Source organism: Pecten maximus, chromosome 2 (genome assembly GCF_902652985.1).
Source record: "Pecten maximus chromosome 2, xPecMax1.1, whole genome shotgun sequence".
Taxonomy (NCBI): domain Eukaryota; kingdom Metazoa; phylum Mollusca; class Bivalvia; order Pectinida; family Pectinidae; genus Pecten; species Pecten maximus.
In genome coordinates this window covers 24,312,734-24,327,694 of record NC_047016.1, presented here as the reverse complement: position 1 = coordinate 24,327,694, position 14,961 = coordinate 24,312,734, and the positions used below count along the sequence as shown (strand labels likewise).

Genomic DNA, 14,961 nt, shown 5'->3' with positions numbered 1-14,961 from the left:
CAGTGGTGATACAGTAGTGGTACAGCAGTTATACAGTAGTGGTACAGTAGTGATACAGTAGTGGTACAGTAGTGGTACAGTGGTGGTACAGTAGTGATACAGTAGTGATACAGTGGTGATACAGTAGTGGTACAGTATTGGTACATTAGTGGTACAGTAGTGATACAGTAGTGGTACAGTAGTGGTACAGTAGTGATACATTAGTGGTACAGTAGTGGTATAGTAGTGGTACAGTAGTGGTACAGTAGTGATACAGTGGTGGTACAGTAGTGGTACAGTAGTGGTACAGTAGTTATACAGTAGTGGTACAGTAGTGGTACAGTAGTGGTACAGTAGTTATACAGTAGTGGTACAGTAGTGGTACAGTAGTTATACAGTAGTGATACAGTAGTGATACAGTGGTGATACAGTAGTGGTACAGCAGTTATACAGTAGTGGTACAGTAGTGATACAGTAGTGGTACAGTAGTGGTACAGTGGTGGTACAGTAGTGATACAGTAGTGATACAGTGGTGATACAGTAGTGGTACAGTATTGGTACATTAGTGGTACAGTAGTGATACAGTAGTGGTACAGTAGTGGTACAGTAGTGATACATTAGTGGTACAGTAGTGATAAAGTAGTGGTACAGTATTGATACAGTAGTGGTACAGTAGTGGTACAGTAGTGATACAGTAGTGGTACAGTAGTGATACAGTAATGATACAGTAGTGATACAGTAGTGGTACAGTAGTGGTGCAGTAGTGATACAGTAGTTATACAGTAGTGGTACAGTAGTGATACAGTAATGGTACAGTAGTGGTACAGTAGTCAATCCTGGTAGTGGCGGTGACGGCGGTAACGGTGGTAGTAGTGGAAGTGGTGGAAGGCTTTAGGCTCTCAATTCTACAAACCACACATTTAACTACATACAGTGTCATGTAAACGTTGCCAAATATCATTTGCTCGAGCCGCCATATTAGATGGTGTGAAACACTTTGTTTATAAGTTACATTTCATCCAACAATTACTATAATGATTTCAAAAGTGATATTGCTATTGTGTTTTAATTAATCTTCACACGTACATATAATTTACGACACGGTTTGTTTGTATACCGTCTTGGGGTCGTATACATTCTCTTTGATGTCTTATGAAAACATGTATCCGATATAAGTAAAGCCGCATCCACACATAAACCTGGCATAAAAATCAGTGCAGTGTAAATTTAATCTGTTAATAATATTTTCAGACTTGTTTATGTCATCAAAAGAGTATATTTGGACAGTAAAACCTAGATATGAGCTATTCTCCAGCTGTATATTCACGGACATTTATATGCCCTCATACTATGCTGATTTAAACTATCAGTGTAGTAAATCGAGTTTACGTGAAAAGTTATGTAAATTTCACAGGTAGCCTCCAGGTAAAACTATTAGGTAGCCGACAGGTAAGGGACACGGAATTCCAGAGTACTTTTATATTACCTTGCTAGCTAGCGAAGCTGAACCGTCGGTTTTGATGATATCAGCATGTTTATAAGTTTTCGTTGCTAGTGACGGTGTTTTACATCACAGAGACCTGGCAAGCCCGTCAATATTATATGGGCTTAGTTTGATAGAAATGTCATTTCATAAAACCTCCCAAATACAAATGTACGTTGTTTTAAATTATCACATGCAGGTCGGTCTGAGACAAACGGCGTATCATATCCAAACTTGTGTCTGCTTAATGCATGATTATTTGAAACCTTCAAACGACATCATTTATTACAACATCGACCGATAGCAATTAAAGACGTATTTCAATATACAAACAGCTCTGAATGATGTTACAACTGAAAGTGGAAATCAATTCTTATATACATGTACGAGGGCGTTTGACAGATGTTGAGAGAGGTGTATTGTTTTTACTCTCATAAGAGATCTGTGGACCTCAGCACTATATACCATGACTGATGTCTACCCGAGGCCCATAAACTGCCACAAGCATACCTTAAACCAGTTATCTATGAAGTTTTATATTAATACCAATGGGTGTGTCGCGTTAGCCCTGTAGACAGGTTTGGGAGTGTACTTATCAATATTATATGTGGGCGTGTATTTGATCTGTCACGTGGTTTATTTTGCAGGCATATGCATACACGAGTTGACAGTCTTACCATGATAAACAAAATTAATATATGCGACGATCAAGCATGCCGATGACAAGATTCGGATCACGTTTGATTGTCTGGCTCTGAAGAGCAAGTCTTTTAGAAACGAGCCAATGGTGACGCGTATACGTTTGCATCTTTAGTAACAGGCAACATAACAATTCCTTACACAGTACATTCAATTAGAAGTATTAGGCACATCAGTACAAATATCTAATGATAGAAAACCTGTTCATCCCTCACTACAATGTTGGACGAATACGAAACTATCGACTACACTTCTAAAGCTAGCTTTATTTATATTTGATAGATTCATTATCGTGTTGTGAGACGGATTGGTGATTACTGTGACGTCACCATGTTACTTTAATGTCATACTAATGTACTAGCAATTACATGTAGGTGACACCACATGGCTCGCACTAACGTACGGTACATTATATTGTGACGTCACACTAATTAAATAGAGGATCTATATAGGTCTCTGTATTCTTTATATTGATCGATTTTATCAATTTTAAATATGAAATTAAGAAGAGAGTTATGTCATACATTTATATATGTGTACTATTTTAAGATATGTTTACCAATGCCTTCCCAATTCTTCTTTTCTTTATAGCGATGTGATGTCATTCATTAAAATGACGTCATTATAAAGTTCCACAGTGAAAAGTCTCGTTTTCATCTGATGAATGGAAATATAACATAGCAATTAACCTCTCTTATATCAGAGAGTGACAGGTGCCCCAACACTACGGACATCGCGGTACATACAATGTACATGTAGGTACGATATCGATACGTGTGTGAGTTTAATACTGTAAATACGTTTGATCTGAGCAGGCATCAGTCTGTATGTTGCTTGTCAGTGGAATTATCCCCGGGGGTTAAAACAGACGAATATATGTGGGTTGAGGTGAGGTATATTTTATCTGGTTGAATGATTAAATACTCTTAAGTACCTGTTGAGGTGTTTTATTTTATATGAATGAGTAGACAGTAGAGTGATAAAGTGTCTGTATTTGACGAGGTGTAGTTTGATATTGAGAGATCTAGATCTAGAGCTTATACATTTTTTATTGCTTTAAAATGACAAAAAGGAAAGAAAGTTCTTACAACTTAGTGAACCTTCTTCTAACTTACATACACTTTACATACATCATGACTGTCTTAACATGAACTTCTAAATATCATTTTGGATTATATAGATTGAATATTGAGATGTGAACTGGAAAAGTGTGTCAAGGTATTATATAGATTTACTGACATCAACAAAACTGGTTCGTACGTTACATTTGCATAAAGTATTGTTACTCGATAATTACCGAGTAAATCATACATCTTGAACTTTAAAGGGTAATTACTAAGCACACCCTTATTTTAGACTGAATCCCTCTTTCAGCGTTTGTTGTATGTAATTAAAATTACCGTTATTAGTTGGAAAGGCACGCTTATCAGATCATCTTAGACAATACAACCCGAAGACTAAATTCTTAATCCTAAACTCAAGAGGCGTCAACTTTTGAACTAGGGTCGATAGGGAAATCCGTCCGTCCCTGGATTAAAGTGTTTAGCTGAGTACGCAAAACACGTAACCACTTGCACAAATATATATGGGAGCTATAAAAATGCGTCAAAAGCCTTGACCTGAAACAGCGTCACCACCACCCGGACATGACACAATTTCCGCTACCTTTCACAATGCCACTACCACCACCCCGTCCTGACACAACGTCACCACCACCACCACCACCCCTACCTGTCACAATGTCACCACCACCACCCCGACCTAACACAATGTCACCATCACTATACCGACCTGACACAACGTGATCACAAGCACACCGACCTGACACAACGTGATCACAAGCACACCTACCTAACACAATGTCACTGCCATCACACCTACCTAACACAATGTCACTACCATCATCACCCCGACCTGACAACGTCACCACCACCACCCCGACCTGACACAATGTCGCCACAATCACTCCTACCTATCACAATGTTACTACCACCACCCCTACCTGTCGAAACGTCACCACCACCAACCAGATTTGACACACCGTCACCATCACCACCACCCCGACCTAAGACAACGTCACCATCACCACCACCCCGACCTAAGACAACGTCACCACCACCACCCCGACCCGACACAATGTCACCACCACCACCCCGACCCGACACAATGTCGCCACCACCACCCCGACCCGACACAATGTCATCACCACCACCCCGACCTAACACAATGACACCACCACCACCCCGACCTAACACAATGTTATCACAACCACCCCGACCTAAGACAACGTCACCAGCACCACCCCGACCTAAGACAACGTCACCACCACCACCCCGACCCGACACAATGTCACCACCACCACCCCGACCTAACACAATGTCATCACCACCACCCCGACCTAACACAATGTCATCACCACCACCCCGACCTAACACAATGTCACCACCACCACCCCGACCCGACACAATGTCACCACCACCACCCCGACCTAACACAATGTCACCACCACCACCCCGACCTAAGACAACGTCACCACCACCACCCCGACCCGACACAATGTCACCACCACCACCCCGACCCGACACAATGTCGCCAACACCACCCCGACCCGACACAATGTCATCACCACCACCCCGACCTAACACAATGTCACCACCACCACCCCGACATGACAATGTCACCATCACTATACCGACCTGACACAACGTGAACACAATCACACCTACCTATCACAATGTCACTATCATCACACCTACCTATCACAACGTCACCATCATCACCCCGACCTAATGCAACGTCACCAACATCACCCCGACCTGTCACAACGTCACCAACATCACCCCGACCTGTCACAGCGTCACCAACATCACCCCGACCTGTCACAACGTCACCATCATCACCCCGACCTAACGCAACGACACCATCATCACCCTTACCCGACACAATATCACCATCACCACCCCTACCTGTCACAATGTCACCATCATCACCCCGACCTGACACAATGTCAATATTACCACCCAACGTGACCATTACCAATCCGACTCAGACCTGTCACAAAGTCGCGCCGCCGCCGCCACCACCCTACAATACCCAACAATCTGGACAGGAATGGACTGGAATGATCAGAAGATTCGGAAGAAAGGCGCAGACTATAGACACAGTTTACCTCACGTAAACTGTGTACATGTCTATTCTGACTTAACAGGATAGAGGGTTGGGTGATACTCGGATCATTTTCGCTGTAGACTCTACACACCTGCACAACAGCATTATCCAAAACCACAAGGAAGACAAATAACTTATAATGAATTTATGATGAATCATAAGGAGGATACATTTTATGTATGTACAAGACTGAATACTTTACAAGCTGTATATAAATAAATTATGTAAAGTGACATATTCAACAAATGCTGGGCTATGCTTTAGGTATTCAGGTATGATCAATGCAGACAAAAATCCGCATTACGGTTTTGTTTGCAGTAGTGCAGCGCCGTCCTGGTATCTTTGATCGGGATGTTTGTGTAGCCGGGCGTGCAGTGAAAATGACGGTCGCGCAAAGCACGGGTGATGTGCTAGTGTAAAAAGAAGCCGTCACACCACGACACCTTCCTGGTAATCTCTCGGGATTACAGAAAAAGAACGTGCTCGGACTGTGTTTTAGCAGCAGCATGCAGGCTATGTTATGTCGCCATTGCTACCTGTAGGCATGACCAGGCAGAAAGAAAGCGGATAACTTGTTTACCACTGCGGTTTAGCCAGAAACAAATTAGAATGTTAATAATTAAAGAAATCATAATGTAAATAAACACATCAATTACAGGTTTTTATCGCTCGGATATTTCTGAGTCCGGTTGATGTGAGTCATGTACCCCTTCTGTATATGTGTATAGTCACGATATCTATATACTGGCCATCTATCCCCAGCAGCAGTCGTATAGACATGTAAACTAGCAATTGCTGTTATGCACGGATAATTGCGAATCATTATTATACTAATGTGGGGGGTGCTAACTTTTATTGAATACATATTTTAGAGAAATGCTAATCTGTTTTGTGTTTATCCTTGATATTAAACAGATAGTGCATTATTCTAGCTTTTCATAAAAGGATACGGAAGTGATACTTAGTAATCTTAGATGTTTTATACATGTGCTAGCATCGATTGTGTTTTTAAATAAAAGAATACTAACCATACTTAGATGTATAATGGGGAGGTGTTAACCGTAGTTAGATATATATAAAGGGTTGTTAACCGTAGTTGAATTTATATAAAGGGATGTTAATCATCGTAAGAAATATAGAGAGGTGCTTACCGTAGTTAGATATATAGAGAGGTTCTAACTGTAGTTAGATATATAGAGAGGTACTAACCGTAGTTAGATATATAGAGAGGTTCTAACTGTAGTTAGATATATAGAGAGGTTCTAACTGTAGTTAGATATATAGAGAGAGGTACTAAACTTAGTTAGATATATATAGAGGTTCTAACTGTAGTTAGATATATAGAGAGAGGTACTAACCGTAGTTAGATATATAGAGAGGTTCTAACTGTAGTTAGATATATAGAGAGGTTCTAACCGTAGTTAGATATATAGAGAGGTTCTAACTGTAGTTAGATATATATAGAGAGGTACTAACCGTAGTTAGATATATAGAGAGGTTCTAACTGTAGTTAGATATATAGAGAGGTACTAACCGTAGTTAGATATATAGAGAGGTTCTAACTGTAGTTAGATATATAGAGAGGTTCTAACCGTAGTTAGATATATAGAGAGGTTCTAACTGTAGTTAGATATATAGAGAGGTTCTAACTGTAGTTAGATATATAGAGAGGTTCTAACTGTAGTTAGATATATAGAGAGAGGTACTAAACTTAGTTAGATATATATAGAGGTTCTAACTGTAGTTAGATATATAGAGAGAGGTACTAACCGTAGTTAGATATATAGAGAGGTTCTAACTGTAGTTAGATATATAGAGAGGTTCTAACCGTAGTTAGATATATAGAGAGGTTCTAACTGTAGTTAGATATATAGAGAGGTACTAACCGTAGTTAGATATATAGAGAGGTACTAACTGTAGTTAGATATATTGAGAGGTTCTAACTGTAGTTAGATATATAGAGAGAGGTACTAACCGTAGTTAGATATATAGAGAGGTTCTAACTGTAGTTAGATATATAGAGAGAGGTACTAACCGTAGTTAGATATATAGAGAGGTTCTAACTGTAGTTAGATATATAGAGAGAGGTACTAACCGTAGTTAGATATATAGAGAGGTTCTAACTGTAGTTAGATATATAGAGAGGTACTAACCGTAGTTAGATATATAGAGAGGTTCTAACTGTAGTTAAATATATAGAGAGAGGTACTAACCGTAGTTAGATATATAGAGAGGTTCTAACTGTAGTTAGATATATAGAGAGGTTCTAACTGTAGTTAGATATATAGAGAGAGGTACTAACCGTAGTTAGATATATAGAGAGGTTCTAACTGTAGTTAGATATATAGAGAGGTTCTAACTGTAGTTAGATATATAGAGAGAGGTACTAACCGTAGTTAGATATATAGAGAGGTTCTAACTGTAGTTAGATATATAGAGAGGTACTAACCGTAGTTAGATATATAGAGAGGTTCTAACTGTAGTTAGATATATTGAGAGAGGTACTAACCGTAGTTAGATATATAGAGAGGTACTAACTGTAGTTAGATATATAGAGAGGTTCTAACTGTAGTTAGATATATAGAGAGAGGTACTAACCGTAGTTAGATATATAGAGAGGTTCTAACTGTAGTTAGATATATAGAGAGGTTCTAACTGTAGTTAGATATATAGAGAGAGGTACTAACCGTAGTTAGATATATAGAGAGGTTCTAACTGTAGTTAGATATATAGAGAGGTTCTAACTGTAGTTAGATATATAGAGAGAGGTACTAACCGTAGTTAGATATATAGAGAGGTTCTAACTGTAGTTAGATATATAGAGAGGTACTAACCGTAGTTAGATATATAGAGAGGTTCTAACTGTAGTTAGATATATTGAGAGAGGTACTAACCGTAGTTAGATATATAGAGAGGTACTAACTGTAGTTAGATATATAGAGAGGTTCTAACTGTAGTTAGATATATAGAGAGAGGTACTAACCGTAGTTAGATATATAGAGAGGTTCTAACTGTAGTTAGATATATAGAGAGAGGTACTAACCGTAGTTAGATATATAGAGAGGTTCTAACTGTAGTTAGATATATAGAGAGAGGTACTAAACTTAGTTAGATATATAGAGAGGTTCTAACTGTAGTTAGATATATAGAGAGAGGTGCTTACCGTAGTTAGATATATAGAGAGGTTCTAACTGTAGTTAGATATATATAGAGAGGTACTAACCGTAGTTAGATATATAGAGAGGTTCTAACTGTAGTTAGATATATAGAGAGGTTCTAACTGTAGTTAGATATATAGAGAGAGGTACTAACCGTAGTTAGATATATAGAGAGGTACTAACTGTAGTTAGATATATAGAGGGGTACTAAACTTAGTTAGATATATAGAGAGAGGTACTAACCGTAGTTAGATATATAGAGAGGTTCTAACTGTAGTTAGATATATAGAGAGGTTCTAACTGTAGTTAGATATATAGAGAGAGGTACTAACCGTAGTTAGATATATAGAGAGGTACTAACTGTAGTTAGATATATAGAGGGGTACTAAACTTAGTTAGATATATAGAAGTTCTAACTGTAGTCAAATAAATGTAGAGGTGATACCCGTAGTTAGATATATATAAAGGGTTGCTAACCGTAGTTAGATATATAGAGAGAGTTGCTAACCGTAGTTAGATTTATAGAAAGAGGTGCTAAACGTAGTTAAATGTTAACATAGAAAGGTGTTAATCTTCATGATATATGTAGATTCTTTAACAAGGGAATGTATTATATTTGTTTGAATAGATAGATGTCCATCTTGATTGGATATGTTAGCCATGTAAACAACACATTATTCTTGTGTTTGTCACATGCACTTAGTCTCGTTTTCATTTGAACTGCAGAATTCGACCACATCGCTGCTTACTTGAATACACTTGACAAAAGGGGTTTAAAAGTTTAAAATTTACATTTTTAAGAATATATGCACAGAATACCAATTAAAATGAAATTAAAAACATAGCAAATCAATGACGTTTATGTGGGATGACAGTTGTGGTATTTAGCTTTCAATTTAACATACTCAGACAATAACGATAGTTTTATCTCTGTTTATACTAACCGTATTCGGGGGGTATCTCTACATATGTATTACGTAATGTCGTGTCATATATATCAACAGTTTAATCACGTTTAGATAAAGAAGCTGTTTCCTATATGCTGAACTTTGGCCTAAACCATTGTAACATGAGAGTCGTACTGGGTGAAAATATAGATATCATATAATGGCCGCCCAATGACTGAATGAAATCATTTTGAAAATTATAGCCTTGGAGCAATATACATCAAATGCGTTTTTTTCTAATTAAAATCGCGTCAGAATCGCTTTGTTATTGATATTTAAGTATCCTTTCATAAAATTATCCTCCATGCCGGGTCGTATAAGATGGCACTTGTATAATGGTATAGACATAACGTCTGATAGAAAAGTGTTTACGGAAGGTATTATAGAAGTTATGCATTGATAAGTGTGTATAGCCTTGACCTACACACTGTAGCTTGTTTGACAATCAGGAAGCCATGCCTACAAATGACCATGTTTTTAAAGACGAAATACTGGCTAATCAGTCTTCATTATTGTGCTATTTCAAAATACCGGCTGATGATATAGAGATGCGGACCTACCTCGTTTATATTAGATTCCTTACCCTTTAAGGATCCTTATAAACAAGGTTTTGTTGCTGGCACGAGTAGCAGCACACCTACGCCTTTCCAAAACGCCTTGCTAAATAGCGTGTTCCAGATGTGTAATGTGGATTTTGAAGAACAACAAAGAACTGTTAATCAATCTATTTAACATCGTCTCCTTAAAATGTCTCTTGTATCAAAGTATTCGATTTTTCACTCTTTATGCTACCATTCCTCATTCCAAACTTAAAGCTGACATTGAAAGCTAAAAAGCCTTTATGTTACAGTTTTTAAAATGTAGTTGTCAGGATGCTTCCGAAATGTCCATTTAGCGAACTGCAAATGTTTGTCTTGCACTGTCAACTTTAAGTATTCTACATCCACAACAACGTGTACACTGCTTTCTCAAAATAGGCATAAAATGGCACTAACGGTGAAAAATACAGCTAGGGCTCAAAGGCAACTAAGAAATTGTGATCATAATGTAGTTATCGGTCGACAAGTCTTTGTTGAGTTTTGTGACAGGGTATTCCGACAGATTATCGGTATGCCCATATAAATCTTTTGCCTAAATGGTGAAGATCGTGTAAGAACAGGTAACAGAGACATGACAAAGTCCCTCGATTCCACATGTAGAAATATTGACGGTGTATCAGTTTTCTTTAAATAACAAAAACATGATTGATTTGACCATAAGTTAAATCACTTGAAATCCTAACACTAGAGACTCCTCTACATCAGCAGCTTACCTCGACCTTTATGAAGAGCTTACAACCAAGCTGTATGATAAACATGGTGATTTCAATTACCGAATTATTAATTGTTTGCATCCTTTTACCCCTTCTTATGACGGTAACATGCATATGTCCTATAGTTGATTCGGTACTCGTGGATTTTCCCCATTTTCACAATTTTCGTGACAGATGTCGGGAAAAAAAACTAACAACACAGGGTTTCAAGAAAAACAGGTCGATGAAGAACATGAGGATTTGGTTATCGAAATTTGTTATCATGTTCGACAAACTCATATGTGTTCGATGGTGGTTATAGTGTCACCAAACTGGTTTTTAAGAAGATGAATTATCCGGATTTGAATTAAATGTAAGGTGTCGTTATATTCTTTAAATTGCTATGACAACGAATAAAACGTACATTTGTAAGTGTGATATTCAAGTATTGTTGATTCCCAAGAGGGATATTCGAGGGGACTAATTATCAAGTGTAACCTTCCAGTGGAATTTAATTCCCAGTGTTAAATTCGCATGGTGTGCATCTTAAGTGAAATATTAGGGCGGGGGTAATTCGCAAGTGTGTAATTCTAGAAGTATTCCTTTAAGTGAAAATATAATAACTAATCAGAACATTTATCAATTTTGACTCATGAGGATGACTTGTGAATTTTGATATGGTAGACCATTTTATTTCTGATTATAAAACCATCAGCATGTCAAAAATGAAAGGGAAGCAGGATATGTTTGCGTCCTTGCAAGCAAACCGGTTTTAGAGGATGCCATCCATGTTTTTGTTTGATTACGCAGTTTTCTGAATGACCTTTGACTTTTATGACTCAATTCAACACCACAAAATAATTAAATGCTTAATTATCTCAGTTTTTGCACAGGCAAATATTCGGGAAGTCATACATCATATGGAAGTGCATGCCAACAAGGAGTACAGGAATTGTTTCATATTCAACGATGATTTAACTACTTTGCTATACATAGTGGAACAAAGTTATATGTTACTAACGTTAACTATTTCTACACATACGTGTGCCTATATCGCACCTGACTAATATACCTTGTCAATAAGTACAGTATCCACGCGCCAGCGACCAGGGGAAATCATCACTCTTTAATAAGGTCATCCTTCTGAAGACAACGCATGCGTTACCCATATATTCTAACACCGAATATACGAAGTGAATCTGAAGATTTATAGATAATTTCATTTAATCTTAAGTGATTTCCAAATGAGATTATGTTGCATTGCTTTCAAAGTAGTAAAATAGTACAGGGAAAATGTTTTAGAATCGTACGCATCAGTGATGCAAAACCTTGATGGCTTGATTTAGAACGTTTGGAGACGTCATTGTCAGACAAAATCCGTACTTTCACATGACACGTCTGAGTCAGGTGTGACCTCGAACCTAGTATATCATTCCATATTCTAGTCAAGATCGTTTATTTATTTCAAGTATTTTTAAAAAATTAATTTAATTTTTTTTTTCAAATCAACCAATCGACAGAATACAAGCAATGACCATTTTATCATTGGGCGGGTGTAACATTATGATATTTATATTTGCGTCATCAACGTCTCCTCTCTGAACCGGTTTCCGGCTGATAAAACGCAACTTTACCATATCGTATTGATATACTGTTAATAAGGTTGACTGTCCACGTCAAACCCTGTTGTTTACCGGTATATCTCCTGGCATTTCACTTCAATTGCCACGGGGGATGAATTTGTATCATTCAGGCGACTTAGATTATTTAACGAAGTTCCTGTTTCATTAACGATGCACACAAACCACAGCATTACGTATATATATAGAGAGAGTGAAAACATTTACATTTTAACGAGCAATAGCTGAAGTTTTATAACGTAAATATGCAATATAGGCGATAACGTCTACAGCTTACCTAGACAGTATCAGCTGTGATCGAGTCACAGCATTTCATTTAAGGATATAAGCTACCTAAGTGTGACATACACCTCCTCACTAAGGATGGAGTTCCGCCCTAATCAACTTGTAAAATTATTTTGATAGGTTGATCGGTTGATGCATCTGTTGAATGGACCACAATAATGCCTTAATTGGTGCACAAGATGATGCCAATTAGAAAATTTAAAGTGAGATGAAGTAATTCTTTAGAGTAATTATGTTTAGTATGATATATACTGTCTGTCTCAACTCTGAAGTAGAAAATACATCGAAATGTATCGAATTCATGTGCTGTGGTTTGGTAGAAATAGTCATCAAGATTGAGGAAAGAGGGGGCGATGTAGAAGCAATTATGGCCTCGCATATAATGTGCTGAAGTAGAACAGAGGGAAGCAAAGTACATATTGCAGATAACACACGATCATTTTATTTGTCTTAAAACATGCTTCATTTTTCTTCTGATCACAAACTGTCAATCTCGAGCATGATAATTGAAACAAAACTAATATTTGTGATGGGATACGTCTACATGTATGGTCTGTATGCCAAAAGACAAGTCCAGGAACAGTAGATCTTTACATTTCTTAAGCCACAGTGGAATCGGATATGTAAGAATCAATTTCCAACACAGCATGTCAATCAGCTTAGTCATCAAGGTGTGGTACGTGGTACCTAAGACGGAATAATATAACTTGTTACCGAGGGCTTGAGTCTGGTACGTGCAATCTCGAATGACCCACGACAAAGACAGATAGAAACGACAAAAGACAACTCCAAAACTAGAAGATGACAACTGCCAAAGTGTCGATTTTCACAACAAACCAGTCAAATTACAATTCCTAAATTGAAGTCTAAGTGGAAAACCAGCCAACTGACAACTTCAAAAGTGTTGGTCTTCACAGCAAACAGTTCAGATGACAACTCCCAAAGTGTCGGTCTTCACAGCAAACTAGCCAGATATCAACTCCCAAAGAGTCGGTATTCACAGCAAACTAGACAGATAACAACTCCCAAAGAGTCGGTCATCACAGCAAACTAGCCAGATATCAACTCCCAAAGTGTCGGTCTTCACAGCAAACTAGACAGATAACACTCCCAAAGAGTCGGTCTTCACAGCAAACTAGACAGATAACACTCCCAAAGAGTCGGTCTTCACAGCAAACTAGACAGATATCAACTCCCAAAGAGTCGGTCTTCACAGCAAACTAGACAGATATCAACTCCCAAAGAGTCGGTATTCACAGCAAACAATTCAGATGACAACGCACAGCTCCATCATTGATCAAAGAACAAAGCCAAGACAGTTGTTGATTTCAGGTGACTCAAAAAGTGAAAGAGTTGGAGAGAGAAAGATAGGTTGGCAGCTTTCCCCGGTACAGGGGAAATGACACTGACATTGGGAAAATGGGGGAAAGAGCCAACAAGCTAACACTTTTGAGACATGGGCATAGAACATATAATCCTAGTGAGGAAATTAAACACATATAGAAAGACGAACCGTGCCAAGTCAAGTTGATATTTAGCTTAATAAATGGCATTTCATCATTCCCATCAAACCACTATGAGAAAGCCATGCCATATTGTGGGCAGTTCATATATACTTTATTCTGACCAGGTCAGCTAGCATGCTGTATACACATGTTCTGTCACTCTACCGGATACGCATTGCCTGTATTGCATAATGGACATGAAAAAATGAATCTGCGTGTTGGACATTATTCCACAAACTTATAATAGACGCCATACTTATCACATTATGACTGACCAGGTATGAGGCATTGGTAAAGATGAACAGAGAGAAATATACTGGGGAGGAGGGAAGATAAGGCAATGCAGAAAAGTACCTCTTGATAGTACTTAGCAACGAATGAAAGTTCAGCAGAAGACATTATGTACTTGACTAAGATTAAGAAGACATTTACACGAAGATAGACATGACCTATGGAGACTATTGCGGTCAAAATGGATTATAAAGTTCATTTAATCTCCTTCTTCTTGCCGAACATGCATGAATGTGAATTGTGAGATAATGCTCTAGAGCAGATGCGGATACATATATATATAGATGACTCCTACATATTTGCAACATTAATTGTCTTCCTAGTATCTTATACTACTTCATATAATCTTAGAAAACTACACAGCTTTACTCTATCGAGCAAAACACTGTTCAATGATTCATTAAAACCATAAACTAGTCGTCGTTGGAATTATTTCGACTCCTCCAGATAAACATTTTTCAAACCTTAAGATTATATCAAAAGGGTAATTGGTGTTCCTGTAACTCTTCCTTATT

General features: G+C 37.9%; 2 protein-coding genes across 2 annotated transcripts; both read left to right on the top strand.

The window, feature by feature from the left end:
• The first annotated feature begins 4,111 nt into the window (after nucleotides 1-4,111).
• On the top strand, nucleotides 4,112-4,861 carry LOC117342214 (extensin-like). Its single transcript, XM_033904270.1, has one exon. The coding sequence runs from the start codon at nucleotides 4,112-4,114 to the stop codon at nucleotides 4,859-4,861; it is 750 nt and encodes a 249-aa protein (XP_033760161.1).
• Nucleotides 4,862-4,895: 34 nt separating this feature from the next.
• On the top strand, nucleotides 4,896-5,339 carry LOC117342205 (salivary glue protein Sgs-3-like). The gene has a single exon (XM_033904260.1). It carries the CDS (start codon nucleotides 4,896-4,898, stop codon nucleotides 5,337-5,339), a length of 444 nt encoding a protein of 147 aa, XP_033760151.1.
• Nucleotides 5,340-14,961: the final 9,622 nt, after the last annotated feature.

Excerpts from the sequence above, each read along its gene's own strand:
- LOC117342205 (XM_033904260.1), top strand. The coding sequence starts at position 4,896 with ATGTCACTATCATCACACCTACCTATCACAACGTCACCATCATCACCC.
- LOC117342214 (XM_033904270.1), top strand. The coding sequence starts at position 4,112 with ATGTCGCCACAATCACTCCTACCTATCACAATGTTACTACCACCACCC.